The sequence below is a fragment of the Schistosoma mansoni genome, chromosome 1, assembly GCF_000237925.1.
Source record: "Schistosoma mansoni strain Puerto Rico chromosome 1, complete genome".
Lineage (NCBI taxonomy): Eukaryota > Metazoa > Platyhelminthes > Trematoda > Strigeidida > Schistosomatidae > Schistosoma > Schistosoma mansoni.
The window spans coordinates 52,367,653-52,390,378 of NC_031495.1; the positions used below are offsets into that span (position 1 = coordinate 52,367,653).

General features: G+C 35.2%; 2 protein-coding genes across 2 annotated transcripts in view; one reads left to right on the forward strand and one right to left on the reverse strand.

Moving 5' to 3' along the window:
* Smp_174040 (neurotracting/lsamp/neurotrimin/obcam related cell adhesion molecule) overlaps positions 1-19,654 on the forward strand; it is a gene marked incomplete at both ends in the record, with an annotated part of 46,634 nt that extends 26,980 nt beyond the window's left edge. The window contains 7 exons of the mRNA XM_018794815.1: positions 8,218-8,307; positions 13,054-13,297; positions 14,496-14,710; positions 14,910-15,071; positions 15,736-15,909; positions 18,204-18,321; positions 19,560-19,654. Of these exons, the coding sequence (XP_018649190.1) occupies positions 8,218-8,307; positions 13,054-13,297; positions 14,496-14,710; positions 14,910-15,071; positions 15,736-15,909; positions 18,204-18,321; positions 19,560-19,654 (1,098 nt within the window). The remainder of the gene's footprint in view (positions 1-8,217; positions 8,308-13,053; positions 13,298-14,495; positions 14,711-14,909; positions 15,072-15,735; positions 15,910-18,203; positions 18,322-19,559) is intronic.
* Positions 19,655-21,875: 2,221 nt separating this feature from the next.
* Positions 21,876-22,726, reverse strand: part of Smp_196900 (hypothetical protein) — a gene marked incomplete at both ends in the record, with an annotated part of 41,747 nt that continues 40,896 nt past the window's right edge. The window contains one exon of the mRNA XM_018794816.1: positions 21,876-21,998. Within this exon, the coding sequence (XP_018649191.1) occupies positions 21,876-21,998 (123 nt within the window). The remainder of the gene's footprint in view (positions 21,999-22,726) is intronic.

The following is a 22,726-nucleotide window of genomic DNA, read 5'->3' on the forward strand; positions in this document are numbered from 1 at the left end:
AAGAAGACAAAAGACTAGTAAGTAGGATGTTTATTCCCCAAATCAGTGTCAAAATATAGTTGAGAAATCTCATGTATTTATAGTTATTGGCTGAATGCAAATCATCATTTCGGTCAACCAATAGGCACATAGGGGGTCATTCTTATCCATCCAATAGGGAAGTTACACGTCGACATTCTAGAATATTTCCCTAGTAGTGATTGAATGGAATGTATTCGGCTCTTTCTGGACTTCTTGAAGCTTCCTAGAGTTTACCAACGAGCCATCCTTACACTTATATCTATTTCAACAATGTTGTAGTAGATTTATTTACGGAAAAGTAGATTATTGAATGCACGATATTAGTCCTATAGACAAGTCTAGGTCGATAACCATTTCTGATGAGTATCTGTTGACGCTGAAGTAGTTCGTTATCTATTATGGCATTAGAACATATTCGCCTAATCCTTGAGGATAAAGAGTTAATCAAGTTTCTCTTTCTACTCACTGGGACCCAAATATAGAAATTTGTACGCTGAGAATATATATATATATATATATATATATATATATATATATATATATCTGTAAAGAACCATCAGGTCATCTTTTCAACTGGATATCAAGAAAATGAAATCCCTCGTTCGCCTCTGCCTCCAATGTGAATAAAATGTTTAATTCAGCTAAGCTTTATATTGTTTTCTCAACCCAGCCTACAATTTACGGATGTGTTAAGGATAAACTTCCTCTTTGGGCCACATCGATGTGCATCGAGAAGTTCACTTGTTCCTGTGGGGCAAGATACTTTGGCTTCGGGAAGCTATTATTTTCCAATAGCATCTGAGAACATTACCCGGTATGGCTTTTAGAGGGAGAATGTAAAACAATAACCAGTTCAATAAAGAAGCACCCAATCAACTCTGGACACGTCGCTCCAAGGGAGTCTTCCTTCAAACTAATCTAAAGAATTAATGGAAATGGATCGAAGGGAGGCCGAACCAGAAAAATATGCACTGCCGTGTCGTTGACGATCCACCAGTTCAAGCCCGATATGTTCAACCTCTTACATTTATTAATTATTGTTTTTTTTATTTTAAACCTTAATCAGTTATTAGTATCCTTCATGATTACTATACAGTTATTATTATGACCTTTATGTTTTTCGCTTTTTCTTCATATCTGTCAAGTGGACAATTATCTTTCATAATTCTGACCCGTAAACGACTTTTATCTTCCTATTCTTCTCTAACCCCCTGATTATTATGCCACCATACAACTATAAATACGAATATATAACTTCATTAAATAGTTTCATCGGAAAGAAAATTTTCGCTGAATTCTCTTTAACTTGAAAAGAATTGAGAAACGGAGTAATAATGGAATCAAGAAGAGAGGTGAAGAAATATTATCAAATCAAACATGGCTTATGTTAACAGTGTCAGAAAATACTGATAAATATTCCCCTAGAAATATTTTAATGTACCTACACCATTTTATAGGTCAAAAAGTTTTCCAGAAACTAATCAATCAATGGCTTTCATATTCATTTCGGTTGAAATTTTTATCTTTTGAGCGTTTTCAATCACATTACTACTGATATAAAAGAACAGATAAAATCATTATTATATATTACTAGAATGTATTACACTATGATCTAGACTGTATCGTAAGGCTATCACAGATATTTAACGATCTGTATCCTAATTGATTGTCAGAATCATACCTTTTGTGCTAGCTAGTAAATTTCAATATAACAGTAGTAACTACACTTACGAAAATATGTGGATTTATTTTTCATTTTGTCTATTATGATCAGTTTGAGGTGAACTTTTAAAATGAACGACTGATGTAAATGCGTTTTGTTGCTGTAAAGAAAGCATGGTAGATTTGTATTTTCAGGAGAAAATGATAGCATGTTTGGTAATTCTATCGAAGCGTCTAGATCACATAATTGAGATACATGCGAAGTCGAAGTTCACAAACAGGGATTTGTCTCAAAAGCGGTTCTTTATTGAGTAATATAAATAAATTAGCTACAAACTTCAACGTGTGAGGTATCTCTGACACCTTGTGCGTCTGTGAGCCTGAAATAGAAAAGGCTTTATGCAGTAATAACATTAGGAATAATTACAACATGCAATAGTGCAAATGACGGCGAATAGCTATGTCTAAGCTTAATAACAGATTTTCAACAAGGAAAAAACAGAACCAAGAGCAAACAATATGAAAACCGTTGCGTCTAAAAAAGCATTAAACAACCATACAAAATTGTGAATAACTATTGCAAGGATTAAGAGAAACTGATTATAATGATAAATACAATAAATGTTATAAGTCTATGTAATTATTTTAGAATATTACACGACAAACTTGCGCTACAGCGTAAGCGCAGAAATTATTATGAACTGAACATTGATAAGTAGTATAACACAATACACAAAGGAGTCAGGGAAGTGAACAAGGACAGAGAACGTAAAACAGATTTAACAATGTTTAATGGTATGAATTCAGCGCACAAAGTGGATACACAAACACGAGATGATAGTGCGTAGTGCTGCAGTAGATTATCTTCGTCCTGATAACCGACATTAAATAAATGATAACGCTTTATGAATTCAGGAGGCGATACTGTCCAGATCAATGAGTGTACAAAATGTATGTATTCGAAATCGATTAGCGTATTTGATTTATTTAATTCCATTATTCACCAACGCGGATTCAGTCATTTATTGCATACGAGGATAGGCAGGATGTATATTTTGACAACAATCATTCATACAATTTAATTGGAGTCAGATTATGCCCCCCACAAGCTCAATACACTTTGTCGCCTATTCTTGTGTATCTCGTTCAAGTAGTCAATTGGGTGGTTAGCGCGTAGTACACCATGTATTGGTATCAGATTTTTAACACCTCTCATTACAACACTGTGTGTATGTTCAGACAGCTGAGACTGAATAAACATTGACCACTATTCAAATAAATCCTTGTATCCCTTTATCTTCGACTTCTTGTTAAATTGGGTTCTATACTCTTGTGTGCGAGGTTTTGGATAGTAGTTTTTATGGACACTGAATATACGTGACGTTGTGGGGGATAGTGTAACGTCATGTGCTATGTTGAACCAACATAGTTTATTCTAACTTCCGGACGAGCCAGTCTCTTCATTCTTTCCAAACCATGTTTTACCCTGTCATTTATTGGTCTGTATATTTTTACTGTTCTTAGATGAATGTAAGTGTGCTTAAACTCCGTGTATTATTTGTTCTGATAATCGTGACTAGATAACACCCCCACCGTATATAAATCAGAAGATGAACACGAAATGTTGATTAAGTTTATTATTGCACCACGCACATATTGCCACATCACACCATAAAATAGAAAATAATATTTGTACAAAATCAAGCCAAATGTGGCTGTAAGCGTGGGAGACAATAATGAATAAACTGAGTATAGTTTAGGAACAGTAAATCGTATAATAATAATAATCAATAGGTCAAAATTAAGCTTATAATGAGATGAATATAGATATAGATAATCTAGTTACTGAATAGTTATACAATAGGAATATACATAGACTAAACGTCCATTCATAGGTCCTGGGAGTTACCCGTACTTATGTCTTCGCTAGGATATAACAGTATTGATTGTCCTCCCCCCTTGGTTGTGTTGCTTGAATTGACTGGGATGGTGCATTTCGATTGTATATTGAAGCGCTTTTTCAGAATTGGAAACACTTTGTGTTATATAGTAACGAAATACTATCTTTTGAACGGATTTTTACGTTATCTATTCAGAAAGGGTAGAATAACACTTAATTCTTGGTGAGGTACTTACCCAGTCTTCTTTAATACTACGGCTTCGATTGAACTATCGTTTCCTTGTTGGATACATTTTGCAAGTGAAAATCCCTCCATGCATACATTTGTGATTTCTTCCTTACGTGTTCTTTATTTGTATATGTCGTTAACATTTTTGATGCTAATTAAGACTGTAACGTTCAATTTTCTTGGTTTTACTATCGTTTTTTATTGAGTCTCTATGTTCCTTACTGAGCTGTATCTATTTTGTTTTAATTGCTATTATTCTGGCGTCTGCCATATTGGCTGCTCGCTTTTTGATTGTGCGGTTGATTTTGACTGGGATCGTGCACTTTTGGTTGTAATTTGGAGCACTTTCCCAGAAATTGAAAAACTTTGTGTTATAAAATAGCCGCTCAAACGAAATCTTACTTGATCTATCCAGAAAGGATAGAATAACGCTTATCTTTCGGTGTTTTTGGTAATTTTCATATATTCTTATCACTTTGCTATTTATTGTAATTTAGATTGAATATTTTGGTATCAATTGTTGGTTAAATAACCGGGTGGTGATATTTGTTTAGGTAAATTTGTACATTTGTATATATGATGAAATTTAGAACCGTGTTACCCAAAATACCTCGTTCAGATTTAGATTGGGGCACGAGTGTATAAAACTATTCCTCGGTTATTCGGCCACATCCAAACCTATTGGAATCTAGGTTTGGATCTTACATCCTTACTGCTGTTTCATCTGTTTAAACGATTTTCCCCACTCCCCCATACGACTGGTGTAAGCTTGTCAGTTTGTTGCACATATATTGCTACAATACTCGTACCACTGAACAGCTGAAGCTTCAGTTACATCGGCAAACGTTGCAGCTAGTGTGACAGGTGCTTTTACTATCAGATTCGCAACAATTATCATAATTTGTCTTAATCTCAGTCGTGATCGGGCGAAAAAACTTCCTGTCCCAACAGACTTCTTCCAACATAAATAACATCGAAAGATAACCTCATCACGGTAGTCTGCACAACGTACAGCAGTCATTTGACAACCGCAGTCATAAGTATAGGAACTTCTTATTAATCTTTTTTCTTGTAGACGCTCAATTATCACGTCTTCTCTAAAATCTGACCCTAAACTTCGAGAGGTGATCAGAGTGATAAAAGAGGGAGCAAACGTGGACAAACGAGCAGTGGACAAGGAGGTAATAATGTTGCTTCGGCAAAAGGAAAGACTGAGGGTGAACACATATGGGGCCCTGGTCTGGCAGGATGATGACAAAAATTGGATGGCTGTGATCCCAAAAGACTGGCGGCGTAAGATGATACATGAACGTCATCAGGTAGCGCATACAGGTATCGCAAGAACGATGGGTTTACTACGACACAGTGCATACTGGCCAGGCGTGAGAGACGATGTAACCCAATACGTGTTAACTCCCCAACAGTGCCAACTAGTGAAAAGCGATCGTTATATACATTACAGTCAATCCCAGTAACCGCAATCGGTGATCTGTGGTGGGACCGTTTCCACAGACTGCTAGCAGCAACCAATACTTGCTGGTGATGACAGAATATGCTACACGGTGGGTAGACGCCGTAACCATTGCAGACCGGCAGGCAAAACAGTGACCGAAGTAGTATTCTGACATATTGTGGTGTGTCACGGAATACCGAAGACGACAATAACCAACCAGGGTCCCTGTTTTGAAAGTGACGGGTTTAAAGACAGTGTTTGGCATGAAGAAGATACGAACAACATCGTATTGCCCACAGACGAACGGGCCTACAGAAAGAAACAACCGGACGTTAAGGGGACGTTTAGCATCTAAAGGAGGGGATTGGGAGAAAGTTTTTATAATTTCGCTGGCTCATCGTGCCTCCATACAAGGAACAACCAAAAAGTTACCCTTCGTACTTATGTATGGCAGACAGCCACGACTTCCAATGCACAATAAGACCTGGCCACAGCAACCTCAGTGGACGACAACAAGATTAAGAAAAGAGGGGAGGGAGGCAATAAGGGACGTGGAAACGAAACAAATATCTGAGACAAAGAAGGCGGAAAAGTGGAGGGGAATAATGAAGCCTTTTGCAGTGGGTTCCTGGTAAAGTGTAGAGAAAGGAAAGGTAACATAGCAGGGGGACAAGCAAAAGCTGGTAGATGCTAGTCAACTGCAGAGATGGTTTTAAGAGCATCATGAGTACGTGTCGCGAACAGCACAAAAGAAGACAGCGGTATAGGATTTAATTTGTCCTACAGACATACTACCAGAACTGTAAACACGATACTGGCGATCCCAGAGTCTAAGTGAAAGCTGTAGTCAGAACAAGGACAACTTGGCTTTAAACTTTATCTGTTTCTAAACATAAAAGCAATTAGATTAGTACAATAATTAAAGAATTACAGTCATCACGTGAAATGCACAAACATACCGACCAGTATTGCGTGTCTTATCGAAACGAATAAAATTTATGAGTCACACTAATATAGTAGGATAATAGTGTCCTTGAATTGGCAGGTCACATGCAACAGGGATAGTTTACAGGCACATCAGACCAGATTAACGTGTTGGGAGCTTAAGCAACGATTTGGTTAGTTAGTTATGGACATTGATGATGCAACGGATGTTCTAGTTTTACAACTAGCTACCAGTAGCACCTTCTATATTCGATCGTTCCCAGTCAGATAGAAATCAGAAGTCAGACGAGAAGAGGCAGGAAAGATATATTTGATTCGTTACCAATATATCGAGGACCTTTTCTATAAGCTGGCTAATGAAACGTAGGAGCTGTGTCCCACGCCGTGTTGAAACGTGATCTGGTACGGATGCATGACCGAAAGCCTTCAGTTAAACAAGTCCACTTAAACAACATGGTCAGCATCCAATGTCGAACACTTAATGAGCTATTGATTTTGGGGAATTATTTACAGCTACAACATAATTAACAAGTGGTACGGCGATCCGAAAGACTGCGAGAACAGCTTATTAGAAGGGGGGAAGGGTGTGGTGTGAAATACTTATATTGACACAACTAGTACATATCATGAGTCATGAACAGAGCATATGACAGCAGAAGTTTGAGGAAGATAGAGAGGGGAAGGATAGAAACGGACAGCCTTTGGTATGAAGATGCAGGAACAATGAAGCCTGAGACAAAAAATGAACTTTATAAAAATGGAGTATTTGTGTATGATTTTTATATTTTAACAAGTAACCTTGTAATTTTGTGCTAAATACGTAATCTTTTGTCCTCACCTGTGTTCTTATTCACTACACCAGTACTTAGGCAGCTGACTCTGGTTATTCCAAGGTCGGTAGGCTGAAGCAAACGACAATCCAGTACGGACTACCAATTACCTTAATCTCTAATTATGGTCGTGGTCTACTCATACTGAACGGGAATGATGTGATCTGCCAGCTTATGTCGAAGTCAAACTACGCAGTTAAAATCTAATGTAGATCTGAGGGATTCCCCTACTTGGTACGGACGACAGTTTAGGGTCAGGATTTATAGTTACTGCCTAGAAGTAATCGTGATCCACTGCAAATAGACACAGAAGACCGTTAAGCGTCTAGATGTCGTCGAGTCCCGATTAACTATGATCACCACTACAACAAGATTACGCGCCAGATAACGAATTGGATCCCTCGATAGGCCGAAAACCAGAAGGCTTTCATTGGTCCAGATAAGATATATTCATTGGCGATCTCATGGTTTCGAAAGAATACCGAGACGTGCCAAAGAGTACGGGCGAAATGACAGAGCGTAAGAGAGTTCGCACAAACAAGATGGACAACGGAAGGAAGTGTTTTTGATACAGTTAAGCAAAAAGAGTACTGTAAAACAATCACTGGTACAAATGGTTATAATAATAATAGTTTCCATTATACCAATCGCGTTCTCGTCGTAAAAATAGGTCACTATATGCGAAAGCTTCTCTTCCGTCCACAACCATTTGAACAATTTGAAACCTTTTATTGTACTACGGCTGACTTGATGACACTGAAGAGAAAACGTGACGCTATTATGGAGAGATACGTGTAAGAATAGGTAGAAGATACCGGAATGCAATTACTACTGTATTTGTCAGTCCATGGTCCACAACTTCCTGAACAATACAACTTAATTTCTTCACTACCATTCGTATAAAATATATTGTTTGTTGATTTCTAAGTGGTAAAATGAAGAGGATTGATTGTCAGCGCGACTAAACGTGTGAAAAACTTTTGTCTGCCTGCAATTTTGTTTAACTTGACCATTGTTATTTACTTCTGAGAAGCCACTTTACAAATTATGCGTTTCGAGTTGCGCCGGAGGATTTTACTTATTTGTGTTGCTTTCTTGTTCATTTTATGTCCCTTTTCAAATAGTCGGTATATTTTAATTAGTATTATGCAATCGGTTCAAAGGTTTTATCCCCCAGATCACTGATAGAATCGAAACAGCAGTCGTACAGGAAAAAGGTACTGCTTATCTTAACTGCACTGCAGTTATAGAGGAACAACAAGAGTCCGTAAGTAAATATATACATATCTTTCATTTTTGCAAACGTATTGCCATCTAATTAAGCCGAGACTGAAAACATATTTATTATATACCATGACAGTTCACGAATTGTAAATGTGCTTACATGTATAAACACGAATTAAAAGTGCTACTATACGTTGTTGATACATGTTGGTTTTCATACCGTTATTGATTAGCTCAGTGGCACTCCGATTACATGATATCTCTCGAATAGTTCCGCGAGAAGAATGTTCATATATTTTTCCGGTAAGATGTAAGCCTTCCCGGCAGATTTATGGACGAAACTTCACAGACTAATATTAATGGAAATTCTTCATATTATTATTGATATTGTTGATGTTATTATTGATGTATGCAGCTAGTCATTTTGGATGTCATGTAGATTTTCCTCACACATCAAATATATTATCAATATGCTGTGCTTGCTTAAGTCTCGTTACCGCATTTTTCATAATTCAGAGCTAGCTATGAATAAATTGATAGCTGATTCTCAAGTACTACTACTAGAGAATCTCATTTGTAGTTGGGCCGATGATACTAGTTAATCAGCCCCAAATGACTAACTCTTCAAGTGCTTGCAAAATAAATTTCCTGATGAACAGATAACCATTTACTTGAAGGCGATCCGTTGTTACTTTGTAACATGTTCTAGACTATTGGTATGAGTACTTGGAGACAATATACACATCGTTTGCACTAACAAACGTCCTTGGAAACCGGATATTTAGTGGCAAGCCCACCCTTTTTCATAGCCGCCAGCTGTATAGCAGATGTAAAACTTTGCTCAATAAAGTAGTGACCACTTGTTATATCTCATCTTATCACGAATTCCCACAAAACATAGCCAGTGATCATTGACAACTTTTATTGAAAAATATTCGGCTTTCTAGTGCAGAATATATAATTAGAATGGAATGACTAACAGTATATAAAACATAGTAATAACATATCTTTAGAAGATAAGATATATTACGCTGTGTAATATTCGAAATAATATATCCAAATTTTTCTGACTAACACGTTTTGCATATTATATTTGCGAAAATGACAAAATATATTTTAAGAATAACTCTTTTGAAGATGCTAAACATTAAATTATCCAATGAACATTTGGAACGTGAATATAAGTCATAGTATTATTTCAGCTGTCCATATTCCGGGTGATAGATCTTTTGAGTATCACTATTAAGGTAGTTTATGTCCTTCCCTAATTCTGAAATTAACATACGATGTTCTGGGAAACTGCTAATTTACCACTCATTCTTGCTTATCCTGTGTTCTAAGGCTGCTCACAGAACTTTGGAGCACTCTAAAAACTTAATATTGGTATTAGGAATGACTTAGCTCAGAATTCGTGATTAGTATTTCCGCCTGGGCTCTTCTAGGACTCTTACCAGCCCTAAGACACGGTGAGGGAGAAAGGAGGGTTAGGCAGTGGATCAGCAACCCCATCTCGTAGATAACAACCTTGTCAGAAAAGCACTAACTAGAATAAACAAACTAAACCATTTAAACTCTGTCCTTCGAGTTGGAGGAAGAAATATAATGTCTCATCGTGAAAGTTGAGATTCTTTGGAATTCAAGAGACCGATGATCCTTATAACAACCAGAGCAATAACTAATATAGGTACATGGAATGTTCGGACAGTGTTGGACACCAGGAGAGTCAATCAAATAGCTATGTAAATGAGGAGATACAACTTGACGGAGTTCGGGTTCAGTCAATCTCTCTGAACCAAAGCTGAACAGAAAAGGATAGATTGAGCAGCGATGCTACTGTATTCTGATCACGAAGAAGAAAATGCTCCACACACTCAGGGAGTTGCTCTGATGCTGTGCAAAGAAGCACATGGAGCACGTGTGGATGGGAATCTCATGGATCGAGGATCATCAAAGCATCCTTCGAAATAAAGAAGGGGATCACAACGAATGTTATGCAGCAACCGATGATAGCAACGACGACGATAAAGATTGGTTGTATGAGAAGCTGCAATTGATCATAGCGAAGTGACCAGGAAAGGACTTGACGATCCAAATGGGAGACCCAAACATCAAAGTCTGAATGGACGACACTGAGTATGTAGATATGATGGGACGTGATGGACTGGGAACTAGGAGAAAGGAATGTGAACGGCGATAGATTAGCAAATTTATGTGCATTCCACAAAATGGTTATAGGCGGCACAATATTCCCTTACAAACACATATTCAAGGATACATGTGTCTAACCATATCACACTACAGAAAATCAGATTGATCATATTTGCATCGTTAAAAAATTCAAATAAGAGGAATCTAGTGCGTTGGACAATTGGAAGGGGATCAAAGAAACACTAATTTCAAAGTGTCAGGAGATGCTGGGCCACATCAGACATCATCATAAGGAATGGATCACTATGGAAACGCTGGACAAGATTTAAGAAAGGAAGAACAAGAAGACATCAATCAACAGTAGTCGAACAAGAACAGAGAAAGTCCAGGCAAAAGCTGAATACACAGAAGCAAACCGTAGAGTGAGGGGGAGTATTAGAACCTACAGGCAGAAATACGTGGAACAGCTAGCAACGACAGTGGAAAAAGCCTCAACAGAAGGAAACATCGGACAACTGTATGACTGAACGAATAAACTGACAGGCAAATATAGTAAACCAGAGGGATCGGTGAAAAACAAAGAAGGTAAGACAGTCACCGAGATTCAGAACTACGGGAACAGATAGGTAAAACAGTGAGAAAGCAGCAGGACCTGAAAACATATTAGCCGAAGCACTGAAGTCACACATAGAAGCAACTGCAAAGATGCTCCACATTATATTGAGGGAGATTTGTGGGGAAGAACAGGTGCCAACAACAGACTGGAAAGAAGGATACCGCATCAAGATTCCAAAGAAAAGAGATCTGGACAAGTGTTAGAACTATAGATACACCACATTACTATTGTCACCAGGAAAAGTTTTCAACAGTGTTGCTGAACCGGATGAAACATTCAGTAGACGCTCAGCTTGGAAATCAACAGGCTTGATTCCATAAGAATAGGTCGTGCATATAAGAAATCGTGCCACTATGGATCATCGTTGAATAATCAATTGAATGGAACTCGTCACTATACATCGACTCCCTCGAATTTGAGAAATCATTTGATAGCATGAATAGGATGACCTTTTGTAACATTCTTCAACATTATGAGGTGAGTAGCTGAGAAAATCGTCAACATCATCTGGAATTCATACGACGGACTACACTACAGATTCGTGCATGAAGGATAGCTGATAGACGGATTCCAAGTGAGGACCAGAGTAAGACAAGGCTGCCTACTCTCCCTTTTTCTCTTTCTTCTAGTGGTTGACTGGATTATAAACACCACATCTGAGGGGAAGCATGGAATACAATGGACAACTTGTATGCAAATAGACGATTTAAACTTCACAGATGACCTAACTCTTCTATCTCATAGATATGAACAAATGCAGATGAAGAAAACCAGTGTAGTAGCAGCCTCACACATACACAAGGTAAGAAACAAGATACTCAAATGCTACATGGAGAACACTAGGCCAATCACACTTGATGGACAAAGTCTGGAAGAGGTGGAAAGTTTTGCATACTTATCTGGACAGCATCATCGATGAACGAGGAGGATTACATGCAGACATGAAAGCAAGGATTGGCAAAACAAGGTCGGCATTCCTACAGTTGAACAACATATGAAACTCAAAACAAATGTCAACCAATATCGAAGTCACAATCTTCAACACGAACGTCAAGACAGTTCTACTGTATGGAGCTGAAACTTGGAGAACTATTAAAACCGTCATCAAAAATGTACAAGTATTTCTAAACACTTGTCTACTCAAGATACTCACTGTCGGTTGTCGGCCGGATCCCATCAGCAACAACCTACTATGGAAGAGAACAAGCCAGGTAGTAGCTGAGAAGGAAGTTTGGAAACGACCCTGGAATTAAATAGGATACATAGTCAGGAAATCATCAAACTGCAACACGACGCAAGCGCTAACTTGAAATCCTCAGGGGAAATGGAGGAGAGGAAGGCCAAAATGCGCACATTGCGCCGAGCATTGGAAGCAGACATGAATGAGATAAATACGAACTGGACACAACTGGAAAGGATTGCTCAAGACGGAGTTGGATAGAGAATGGTGGTGGATGGTCTATGAGGGGTAACAGGCGTAAGTAAGTAAAAATATTTCCTGGCGTTTATTTACTATATAGCTGAATTGTCAGTTAATTTGGTTTGAAGTTGGGAAAAGTATCTTCGCATTCTTATCTCGGTAGTATAGTGTAGGGTTTAAATATAGCATCTTACTTCGCAAGAGGCGTTTTGGGTATAAAATTCCACAGAAGTAATAGTACTCGTTTTGCCGAATACCTATACAAATTAAGCTCTTGGAAAATAACTACGAAATGAAACACTTTAATTGCGCGAAACATTTATTTATCCGATCATTGTATTTATTATAACCTATGTTTATAGGATATTTTCATAAGTGGAAGATGCTTCGTTTATCTTCAGAGATAATACATAGGATACGAAACACTGTGACTAAATTAACCCTTGTCTTAATTTTGATGGTTGTTCAACAAATATTATCTTAATAAGGGGTCTTTCTTATTTCCTTTGCAAAAATATGATTATTCATTGGTTAGCGAACCACATTTATTTCGCATTGAAATTATGTAAACAATTCAACAATTGCCTCTTTTATCATATTTGTAGCAAATTAGTTGGTATCGTACTGTAGACAAACAACAAATCTCATCTGGTAGTACACTTAAAGATCCTGTTCGTCGTGGTCCTCATGGTGTCAGCAAATACGCAGTTAGGTTTCTTCCTGGAAGGCCCAGCTATGCACCTAATATGGTTGGTGTTGACGTAAACAAACTACGTACCTACCAACTGATTGTTCGATTTGTAGATATTAATGATGCAGATACACAATTCAGATGTGTCATTGAATTGAGTAAGTTTAGTAAAACATTACTCATTTTAAGAAAATTTCACAAAACCTTTCATTACTTTGGAATAGTTTTTAATTTAAGTGGGTGAGATTTTTATGAACTGAATTTCTTTTTGATTCCTTGATTCGCGGTGAAAGTCATGAGGATGAGAATATGAGCATTGTTTTGTTTTCTTCGTACTTACAACACCATAGCTGGTTAATGATATTACTGTTTCCTTTAACCTGTAATACTACATGTTGGAAGTTTCAACCTACTACTTACCGTGTTTTTCAATAACTGTGTTTTGTATTACCTTTCTTATGTATTCTATACAATCCTGTGAGCAGGATCGTGGATGCGCACTTCTGAGGAGTCCCATACTAGGACGAAACGGCCGTCCAGTGCTTTCAAGTTTTCCATAGTGCTCTAGCTTAAATCTACTTATGAATTCAACCATTAACTTACTAAAATCTCCACAAAACTCCCTTTCAGATAATAATCTTCGAACTATTAGATTATTTTGTCAAACTATTTATCTTATCTTTTATTTAAACCAGGTTTGCTTGATGAAAAAGAGTTTCATCATCAGGTTTAGGGGGAAATGACTTATATTTCCTTTGTTTCATTATCTTATTTCCATTTTGAAGGTTCAGTCATAGTTCTCGTGTCTTCCCACATCTATCTAACAAAAGTGAATAATTTCCTTTACAATGTTTACTAAAATGTCGAATCACCTTAATATTTACAGAATACTAACCATGTACTTTTGGTAACTAACAAAGAATAGGTTTCATTTTAAAACCTTTTCCAATCGTAGCTTAATTTGTTTTTACGTTTATATTTTGTATGCCCATAAACTTTTCCACTCTTTTTTTACAGTTTACACTAGAATCTATTTCACTTTTATACTACAGTTAAAAATACTGTCAAGACCAGCTTAACAGTGAAGATGATTAGCCGTTGTACATTTATTTAATATGCACAAAGCTTCTATAACTTATCATTATAAACAGTCACTGATAACTTCAGACTATTAAATAATCGTTGGAATCTATTCTAGTACCCTTTTTAATTATAAACTCAATAGTTCATTGATTTCTCGTTTTAATAGTATTTAATATTTAAACTTAATTTTACAGTTTCACCAAGGTTATTTATCACTGAAATAGTTTTTTAAAATTTGTTTGACTTTCGATTTTTCAATTTATTGAATTCCAGGAACTACACCAGTTGATCAGTGGCCTGTAGCATATGGGAATATTATTGTAAAACGCGCTCCTGAAATTCTCCCGGGGTTGACATCTAAAATAGTGACAGAAGGAGACTCTTTAACGTTAGTTTGCCGTGCACAAGGCTCGCCACCACCGATGATAAGTTGGACTAGAGCTAATGGAAGGCCTCTATCTCTTCCAGGTTCACCACAAAGAATTTATGTATGTTCTATTGAGATCTTCCTTATTTTTTAAAAACAATGACTGAATTTAAGCTATTCTCAAGAAAAGCTATTGAGCTCATAGTTTTTTCTATGTTACATATCAAGTGTTAAAACTGGTTAGATTTTAACTTATGTTTTATTGAAATCGATTGCCTAGGTTACATTAACATTCAGTATTACTAATAATTCTTTTTAAGAATTCAACACTACATATTCCCCGTGTTGATCGTTATGATCGTGGTATTTATCGATGTTACGCAGTTAACAACGTAGCTGGGTCGGCTGAATATGATGTAATGGTGGAAGTTAATTATGCACCACATGTTCGTGAGGCTCGGTTCAAAGGAGCTTATGGACAGGTAAATATTACTATTGCCCTTAGCGATTTGATATTGCAAATAACTTACTTTTGATAAACAAGCAAATTTTACCCTATAAGAAAACTTTGAATTTACTGAAGAATGGTCCCTTATTGATCACTGATGGGATTTCTTAAAAGATATTTTGTTGAACAAAGACAAAAGCCTTCCATTGATAATTATGAGTTAGTGAAAGTTAAACTAAAAGGGAACATGGATCGAATGGCTAAAACCTCTTAAGATTGCCTGTGGTGGTTTTTGTTTTGAATACAGAAAGGCACTCACAATTAGTGTTGATTGCTTGTCTAATGGTTCTTTGAATGATATAAGTTATATTAAGCTAATTATTTTACATTCTGAAAATATAGAAGAGATGTTTTGATATATTAAAAACCTCTTCAACGACTTTTATGGCTAGGATTTCAAGTAGTAACTAAGTTGCTTAACTACTGTGGGTTGATCTTTTCGTGTTTCACCTGTAATCGAAATGTTATGGTACGGGCGACCACTTGTCTGACCTTCTACTGTGGTTCCATTCTATTTCTATTGAAATGAAAACCACTGTAGCAATCTTCGTATACTTTGTCTTGAAAAGTAGGTATTGTTTCATCACTATTAAGTAGATTTGTTTTTATTTTTTCATATCTATAAAATTCTTATTTAGGCGCCAGATGGAAATTATGATATGACATTAGAATGTATTGTCAATGGATATCCTGATCCTGATTTATTATGGTATACTGGAATTTATGATCCAATAACTAATAATAAACCCCTATTTGATAATAATCGTTATGAACTTGAAAAAGCTCAAAGTTATGGTTCAGCTGGTACAAATGTAAGCTTTGTACTCGTTTTCATCGTGTACTTAATTCAAATGAATACTATTTGATATGCTGTTCTTGTTTACCAATTATTTATCTTATTGAGATCACAATCTGATCTAGGTTAAACAACCATTAAAAATCTGGAAGCCCTAGACTGCTGTTTCGTCCTACTACAGAACTTCTCAGCAGTTCCCATCGACGACCAGGGAACTGAGGATCGGTCCCAGGACCTTCGATCTCACTCACAGACAATTGACTTCTATCCATCCACATTATTGGGCGACCATTTGTTTTCTTCAGTGAGTACCTTCCTTACACCCAATACTGTCGAAGTAAGACAAAACGGCCGTAAATTGCTCCCAGGTTTTCAACGGTTGTCTAACTTAGATCGGCTTATGACCTTAACAGAATTGGTTTGAAGCAAAATTAAACTATTAATATACTCCGTGCAAGTCAAAATTGATGATTTAGACGTAAAGTGGTTAACTAAAATAGTTTGGTCCATCAATTCACTGGTTGAAATTGATATAATTTGGAACTAGATAAATAACGAAATAAATTGAAAACAGAATAATAGGGAGTGCAATTTTAGAGTAGAAATGAATTTGTATTTTCCTCTGATTGATTTTTCATTCATGTGGCTTGATGTCTCCAACGACTTGTATCTGAAGATTGTTGGCCGATATAATTTCACGTATATCAGAATAAATAATCAGTGGCTTAATCGATCATTGGGATCGTATACTTTAGAAGCCTCAATTTATTACAACAGAGTTCTGTTTAATACCTTGTAATTTTATATAGTATGATTAGACTGTGCTTAATTTGCTCTCAGTTTTCGTGGAAAATATCTAACGCAATCTACTTTACTTACAAGTTCATCCCATCAATGAATCCTGAATTCTTTATAGGGCAGTATAGTTTAGCGTTTGAATTTAAAAGAACTAGAAGAACCCATTGCGTCATCGTTAAAAAAATAACGACTGTTTTACAAAGTTATACAACCAAATTTATATTTATTTAACATGTTTTGCAATCTGTTATGAAATAGAGCGGGACTAAGGAATAAATAGTTTGGAAATTTCAGGGAATAAAGACTAAAAGCTTTCCTATTTTAAACCCTTTTTAGTTATTTATTAACTAAAGCTTAAGCTCTGTGTACAAAAGTAGTATATTCAAACTCTTATTTTACTATGCTTCTGAAACTCCTTTCATTTTTTTAAAAATGAATAATCATTAACTTTTATTATTCTAAATCTCTCATGCCTATTAGCTAATTGTTGTAACCGCCCTCATTCTAGTATTTACAATATATTTTGTCTTCACTCTCATAGTCATCAAGTAGACAAAAATCTTCCACACTTCTTATCCATAATTCCCAGTATTTTGAATCTAACTGTAGTCCATTAGACAATCTCCTTTAGGCACTTAGGACTACCAAACATTGTGATACAATGTCATTTTATTTCGCATACATGTTAAACAACCATAAATGATGTCGAAAATTTCAAACTTTGTGTTCAACCAGCTGTTTATTTGATTACATTTATCTTCGCAGTTTTCCTACCTAAATAACTTTTAGATGTGGTGGTATCGTAAATCGAACTGCTAAAAACTCTGAAATAAACTTCTTAACCCTTTGCTATCTGTTTTTATTTCAATGCATGACTGTTGAGAAAATGGCTGATTACCTTTTGTGTGAAATACTGATTACTGTAAAAGTAAATGAATCCAAGTATTCAGCTAATAGTAAATTGATAAATGGGCATTTGTTCCTCAATACCAGTTGTCTTGAATTTCATAACGTCCAGAACAAAGTAAAACAATTATTCAAAAGGTGTTGTTCACTGATAAATCAATATCGTCCTGGAGAGTAAGTTTCTAGAACAAGATGTTCTTGTAAGTTGTCGAAATTTTTACTTCAATATTTTGTCGGGAACTTTGATAGATATTCACTTGGTGAATATTTTCCTGTCACTTAAAAGGGATTTTGATGTTGTTAGATAAAGTATTCAACACAAATAATAATTAGTTACAGATTAATAGAATCTACTTATAAAGTGCATAATGTCGAATGTTTGGAATATCTTGCCTGTGCTTATTTCTTCTGTTCATGCTTTCCCTATTTCCAGTACAGGTATTATAACCGAATATAGATGTTTTCAACTTCGGTTCAGTAAATCGATTAATCTATTTTTTTCTGATTTAGTAATTGAATATTAGCTGTTAAGGAAAATATTTCAACTACACATTAGAATTACTTTTGTCAACATTTTTTTTTTTCAAAAATTCACTTCAAATTTAGGTAACTGATGTTTTTTCAACGTTACTAATCCGTAATGTACGAGTTGGTGATTATGGAAATTATTCTTGTAGAGCGGAAAACAAATATGGATCGAATTTTGTTGTACTTAGTTTATTTTGTAAGTTCAGCATAGAAAATTACAGTTTAATTTCGGCTATTAAATAAATTGATTACACTAGATGGTTCATTTTGAAAAGTTTTCCTTATTCCTACTTTCATGTTCGGACAGCGATTCAAAACCACAGGTCAGGACAGGATGGGATGACCAAAAATTTATCTCAGCGGAACCAATTAGAAAAGAGTTATGCTTTGAGCCAAATATATTGTAAACTCATTTTAGTATAATACCAGGCTGACATAGAAGAGAGATTTTAATTAGTTATTTTATAAAGTACAACTAATCCATGTCCAAGATTAAAATCAAATTTAGTAGCTTTTCGCTCTCAAGTATGTATATTAACGTTGAATCAAGGAAAACCAATTTCAGAAACATTAATGTTCCATTTTATTACGTTTGTGCTTCAAACTATTATTCAAAGATTAATGTTTTGATCATGAAGCCTAAATATCTTCTGTGACGTTTGAAAAGATTACTTTAAAGGTCACTGAAGTATTCGAGAAATAGCAAAGATATCTAAGTAGCACTATGCAATTTTTATAGTTCATTTACAATCGATCACGGTGCAAATTTACAACAGGATAACCAATCATTTAAACTGAAAATTATTTTCACAAATCAAGGTTTATTAAATGTAGCTGCATAGAACTAATGTCTTGATGGCTCATGTATAAAATGTATAGGAATGTTCCACTATTATTTGAAACGTTGAATTTCTTTATAAAGGTTTTTTTCTCGGATGATGTCATGTTATCAAAACATGTTTGCAGTACGTTTTCTTACTTATGTCATTTTCATTTAAATTTTGATAACTCAAAATACCTTAGATAGTAAATTGTCATTGAATTTGAATCACCATCATTTTTTATTAGTGACGTAACATTTTAATAGCCTAACGTGATCTGAATTTCGATAGAGCTCCATATAAGTTACTTGATATTTTCTTATTCAGTTCAATCTCCACATAGTCTTTCGTTTTGTCTCGAAAGCTTATATTTCATCTGAAAAATGGTTGTTAGAAATAACAGCCAATAATAAACAGAAGGACCATACAATTAGAATACACTGTATTTAAAGGAGTACTCACGACTTCTTTTATTGTCGAAACATATACATATATATTCACGGAACATGTCGTAAATACGAATTAATATTTTACTTAAGCTTCGTCGACTAATGAATTTCAATTATATTAGCTAAAAATCTTGTTGTATTTGATTTCATTTATCTATGATCAGATCAATCAATCTGTCAAGGTGCTTACTGTCCAATGCTTGGGGCTGTTTCTTTGGATGCTCGAGTTAATGAAGATGGAACTTCGGTTATCAACTAATTTGATAACAAGCTATGGAACTGTCACAGTGTTTTGATTATCTCTATCTTATTATTTGTGACTGATTTTTTATTTTTTACTATCATGTAGATACAGTGACTACTTTAAAATAAACAATTTTTATTCATATTACTTTTTTTCAGTATATGGTTGTGGATTTCATTGAAATCATAAGCCGATCAATTTTAGACCACCATTCAGGGCCTGGAAGCACTAGTATGGGACTCCCCAGTAGTGCGCATCCACCATTCCGCACGTGAGAATAGAACTCAGGACCTTCAGTCTCGCACGCGAACACTTAACCTCTAGACCAGTGAACCGACATCCAACAGTCTTAATGCTTAACTACGATCGATCCACAACATTGCGCGACGTTTTCCACTGTCTTTAGTGGCTAATTGTCTCCTACACAACACGATCAAACTCCACTGGTCACAGATTCTCACTAGAACAATGGAAGATGGTTGAACAATATCTTGGATTGTTTGAAGTTAGACATTAACACCTTTGGATGCCGGCTCAGTAATCTAGAAGTTAAGATCTCATGCGCGAGACCTAAATTTCTGGGTGAGAATCCTCGGTGCGGGATCATGGATGGGCACTTCTTAGGAGTCTTATACTAGGATGAAACGACCAACCAGTGCTCCCAGGTTTCCAATGGTAGTCTAACATTGATTGGTTCATGATTTCAATGATATACTACTTTTGAGTGATAAGTACCATGATCCTTTTAATAGCTTTTTCAACGTGTTGTTCGCTTTATTTACTGAACATAACATTTCGTGATTTTCCAGTTTATTAGGTTAGAAATGTTTCCAATGGTAGAAGTTTATCCCTCTGTAGATATTTTGTACAAACTTTTTATGTCTTCCTTTGAACTATTGTTTGTTCACATTATGTAACACACTAGAAAGCACCAATTCAAGGAAGAGTTCTACAACAGAAAAATGTGATAAAATACGACATTCTCATTTATATTCTTACTCAATAAAATTATTTTTGTTCATATATTTTCATATCCTACCATTCATCAAGTAGATAAAATTATCTAACCTGTTTTATATAATTATACCCTTTACATTATTTCCGTGAAATTGCCGTGGTTATCACAGTAACTAGATTTTGTTGCTGTCATGCCAACTAGTGCTGTTTCCAATGTTTCTATATTTTAATTGAATAAATTCATTTCTTTTCATTCTATGGGTTATGACTTTTGTTATTGCTCACTCCTATTGGGTTACTAATAAATGTAGTTGTTGTTCTTAAACACCTCAAAATGCTTCATGTAAAACCTCACAAATTTCGACATCTTTATCTTACATAGCTTGAAGATCGGAAATCCAGTTGTTTGAACGTCAAAATGGATTAATATGGTTCATCAAATGTATCTATAATAATTACAAACGCTTCATCATTTCTGACATAACTTGTAATTGTGATAAACGTTTTGTTATGTAGAAATTACTTTTTAATGATGTACTCAACACAACACATACTTTATGACACAGCGATAATGATCTTTGAGTCATATGCTTTATTGGTCTCTTGCTAGTTTAATAAAGCACATCAAATGGAATTAATTTACTCCATTACTTGTATGCTGTTTCTATTGTCAGTTAAAATGTCACAGGTAAATCATACAAGCTAAATAACTAGCTACTTCGTCCCGTGCCTAGACTCCATAGTTCTTGGCGTTTTTTACACTGAATCGCGTCTTCGAAACATTTTAACAAGCTAAACCATCAAAATAAAAATTTATGTTAAACTGGACTATACGTACTTACCTAAACATTTATTTGGGAGACTATAAATTATGGACGATTTTCGGGCGACGCTAAAGTGACCTTGATACAGCTCACCTGCTTACTAAGGTGAAAAGAGGGTTATAAATTTGTTTGAGGAATTAGAATTAGGATTTAGAGTTATAATTTAGGATGAGGAATTAAAACAAGGTTTTCATCACAAACTGATATCTTCTATAATCCCAAAATACTGTTCAACTACATGGATAAATGAAGTTTGCGCAAAAATGCCCGACTTGCTATTCATAATTTTATTGATTTGTTCATAAATTAAAGTCTCTTCGTCTGAATACATGACTGATACTATAGTCAAAGATCTAAAGTTTTTTGGAACTTATTAAAACATTAAAAGTAGTGGGCTTTTATACATAGTAATTTATTCAATGAATTACATATGTTATTCGTAATACATTCAATGATCAAATTTCATTGTATTCATCATAATTAGATCCGGGAAAAAAATAGTGGTATGTATTCTTTTTTAGATGAACAACTTGCCTGTAAGATAAGAGTAAGATTTTTTTTGCAATTATAGCAGAATACTAGAAAATAATAAAAATTCACATGACTGAAATCAAAAGTAGCTGACTTTTAACATTTTCAGAATATTACATAAACACAATTAGGATTTAGTTGTCAAAAACGTTACGAATTTACTTGAGTTCTATCACATAATAGAGTGGAATCTGAAAACGACAGATCTTGTGCCTTCATGTAACTTGCTGAATATTCACTGCTTCTCGAATTAGTGAAATGTTTAAATTCTAAGCACATATTTGCATATACTTATTTCCATAGTTTAAACTTGCCATAGGAAAAACATTTATCACCCATCTCAAACAATCTGTTGTGTTAATAGAAATCTGACTAAAGCTTTAAAGCCCCCATAAAAAGTAGAACTAACCATACAGATAAAAATATAGAAATTTCGGTGCTTAAAAGAAGCAGAATAATTCAATTATCAATAACGAATTAGCTATATTAACCTCTTGTCCGTATCCTCTCATCCTGTTCATATCTAAAGTTTCTGTTATTTAATTAGCTTTACACTACTGCACTTTCATTATCTCTTACTTCATAGAACTTTATACATTGCACAGTCACTGAACTTAAATTTGATATGGGGTATGGACTACATAATTATTTTTATCAATGTACATTATCTACATTTATTACAATTACATTACAAATACATTTGTCTCAGACCTGACAATACCTTTAAATCAATACTATAAGTTTATAACCATAGAATCTAATGGTACTGTACAGT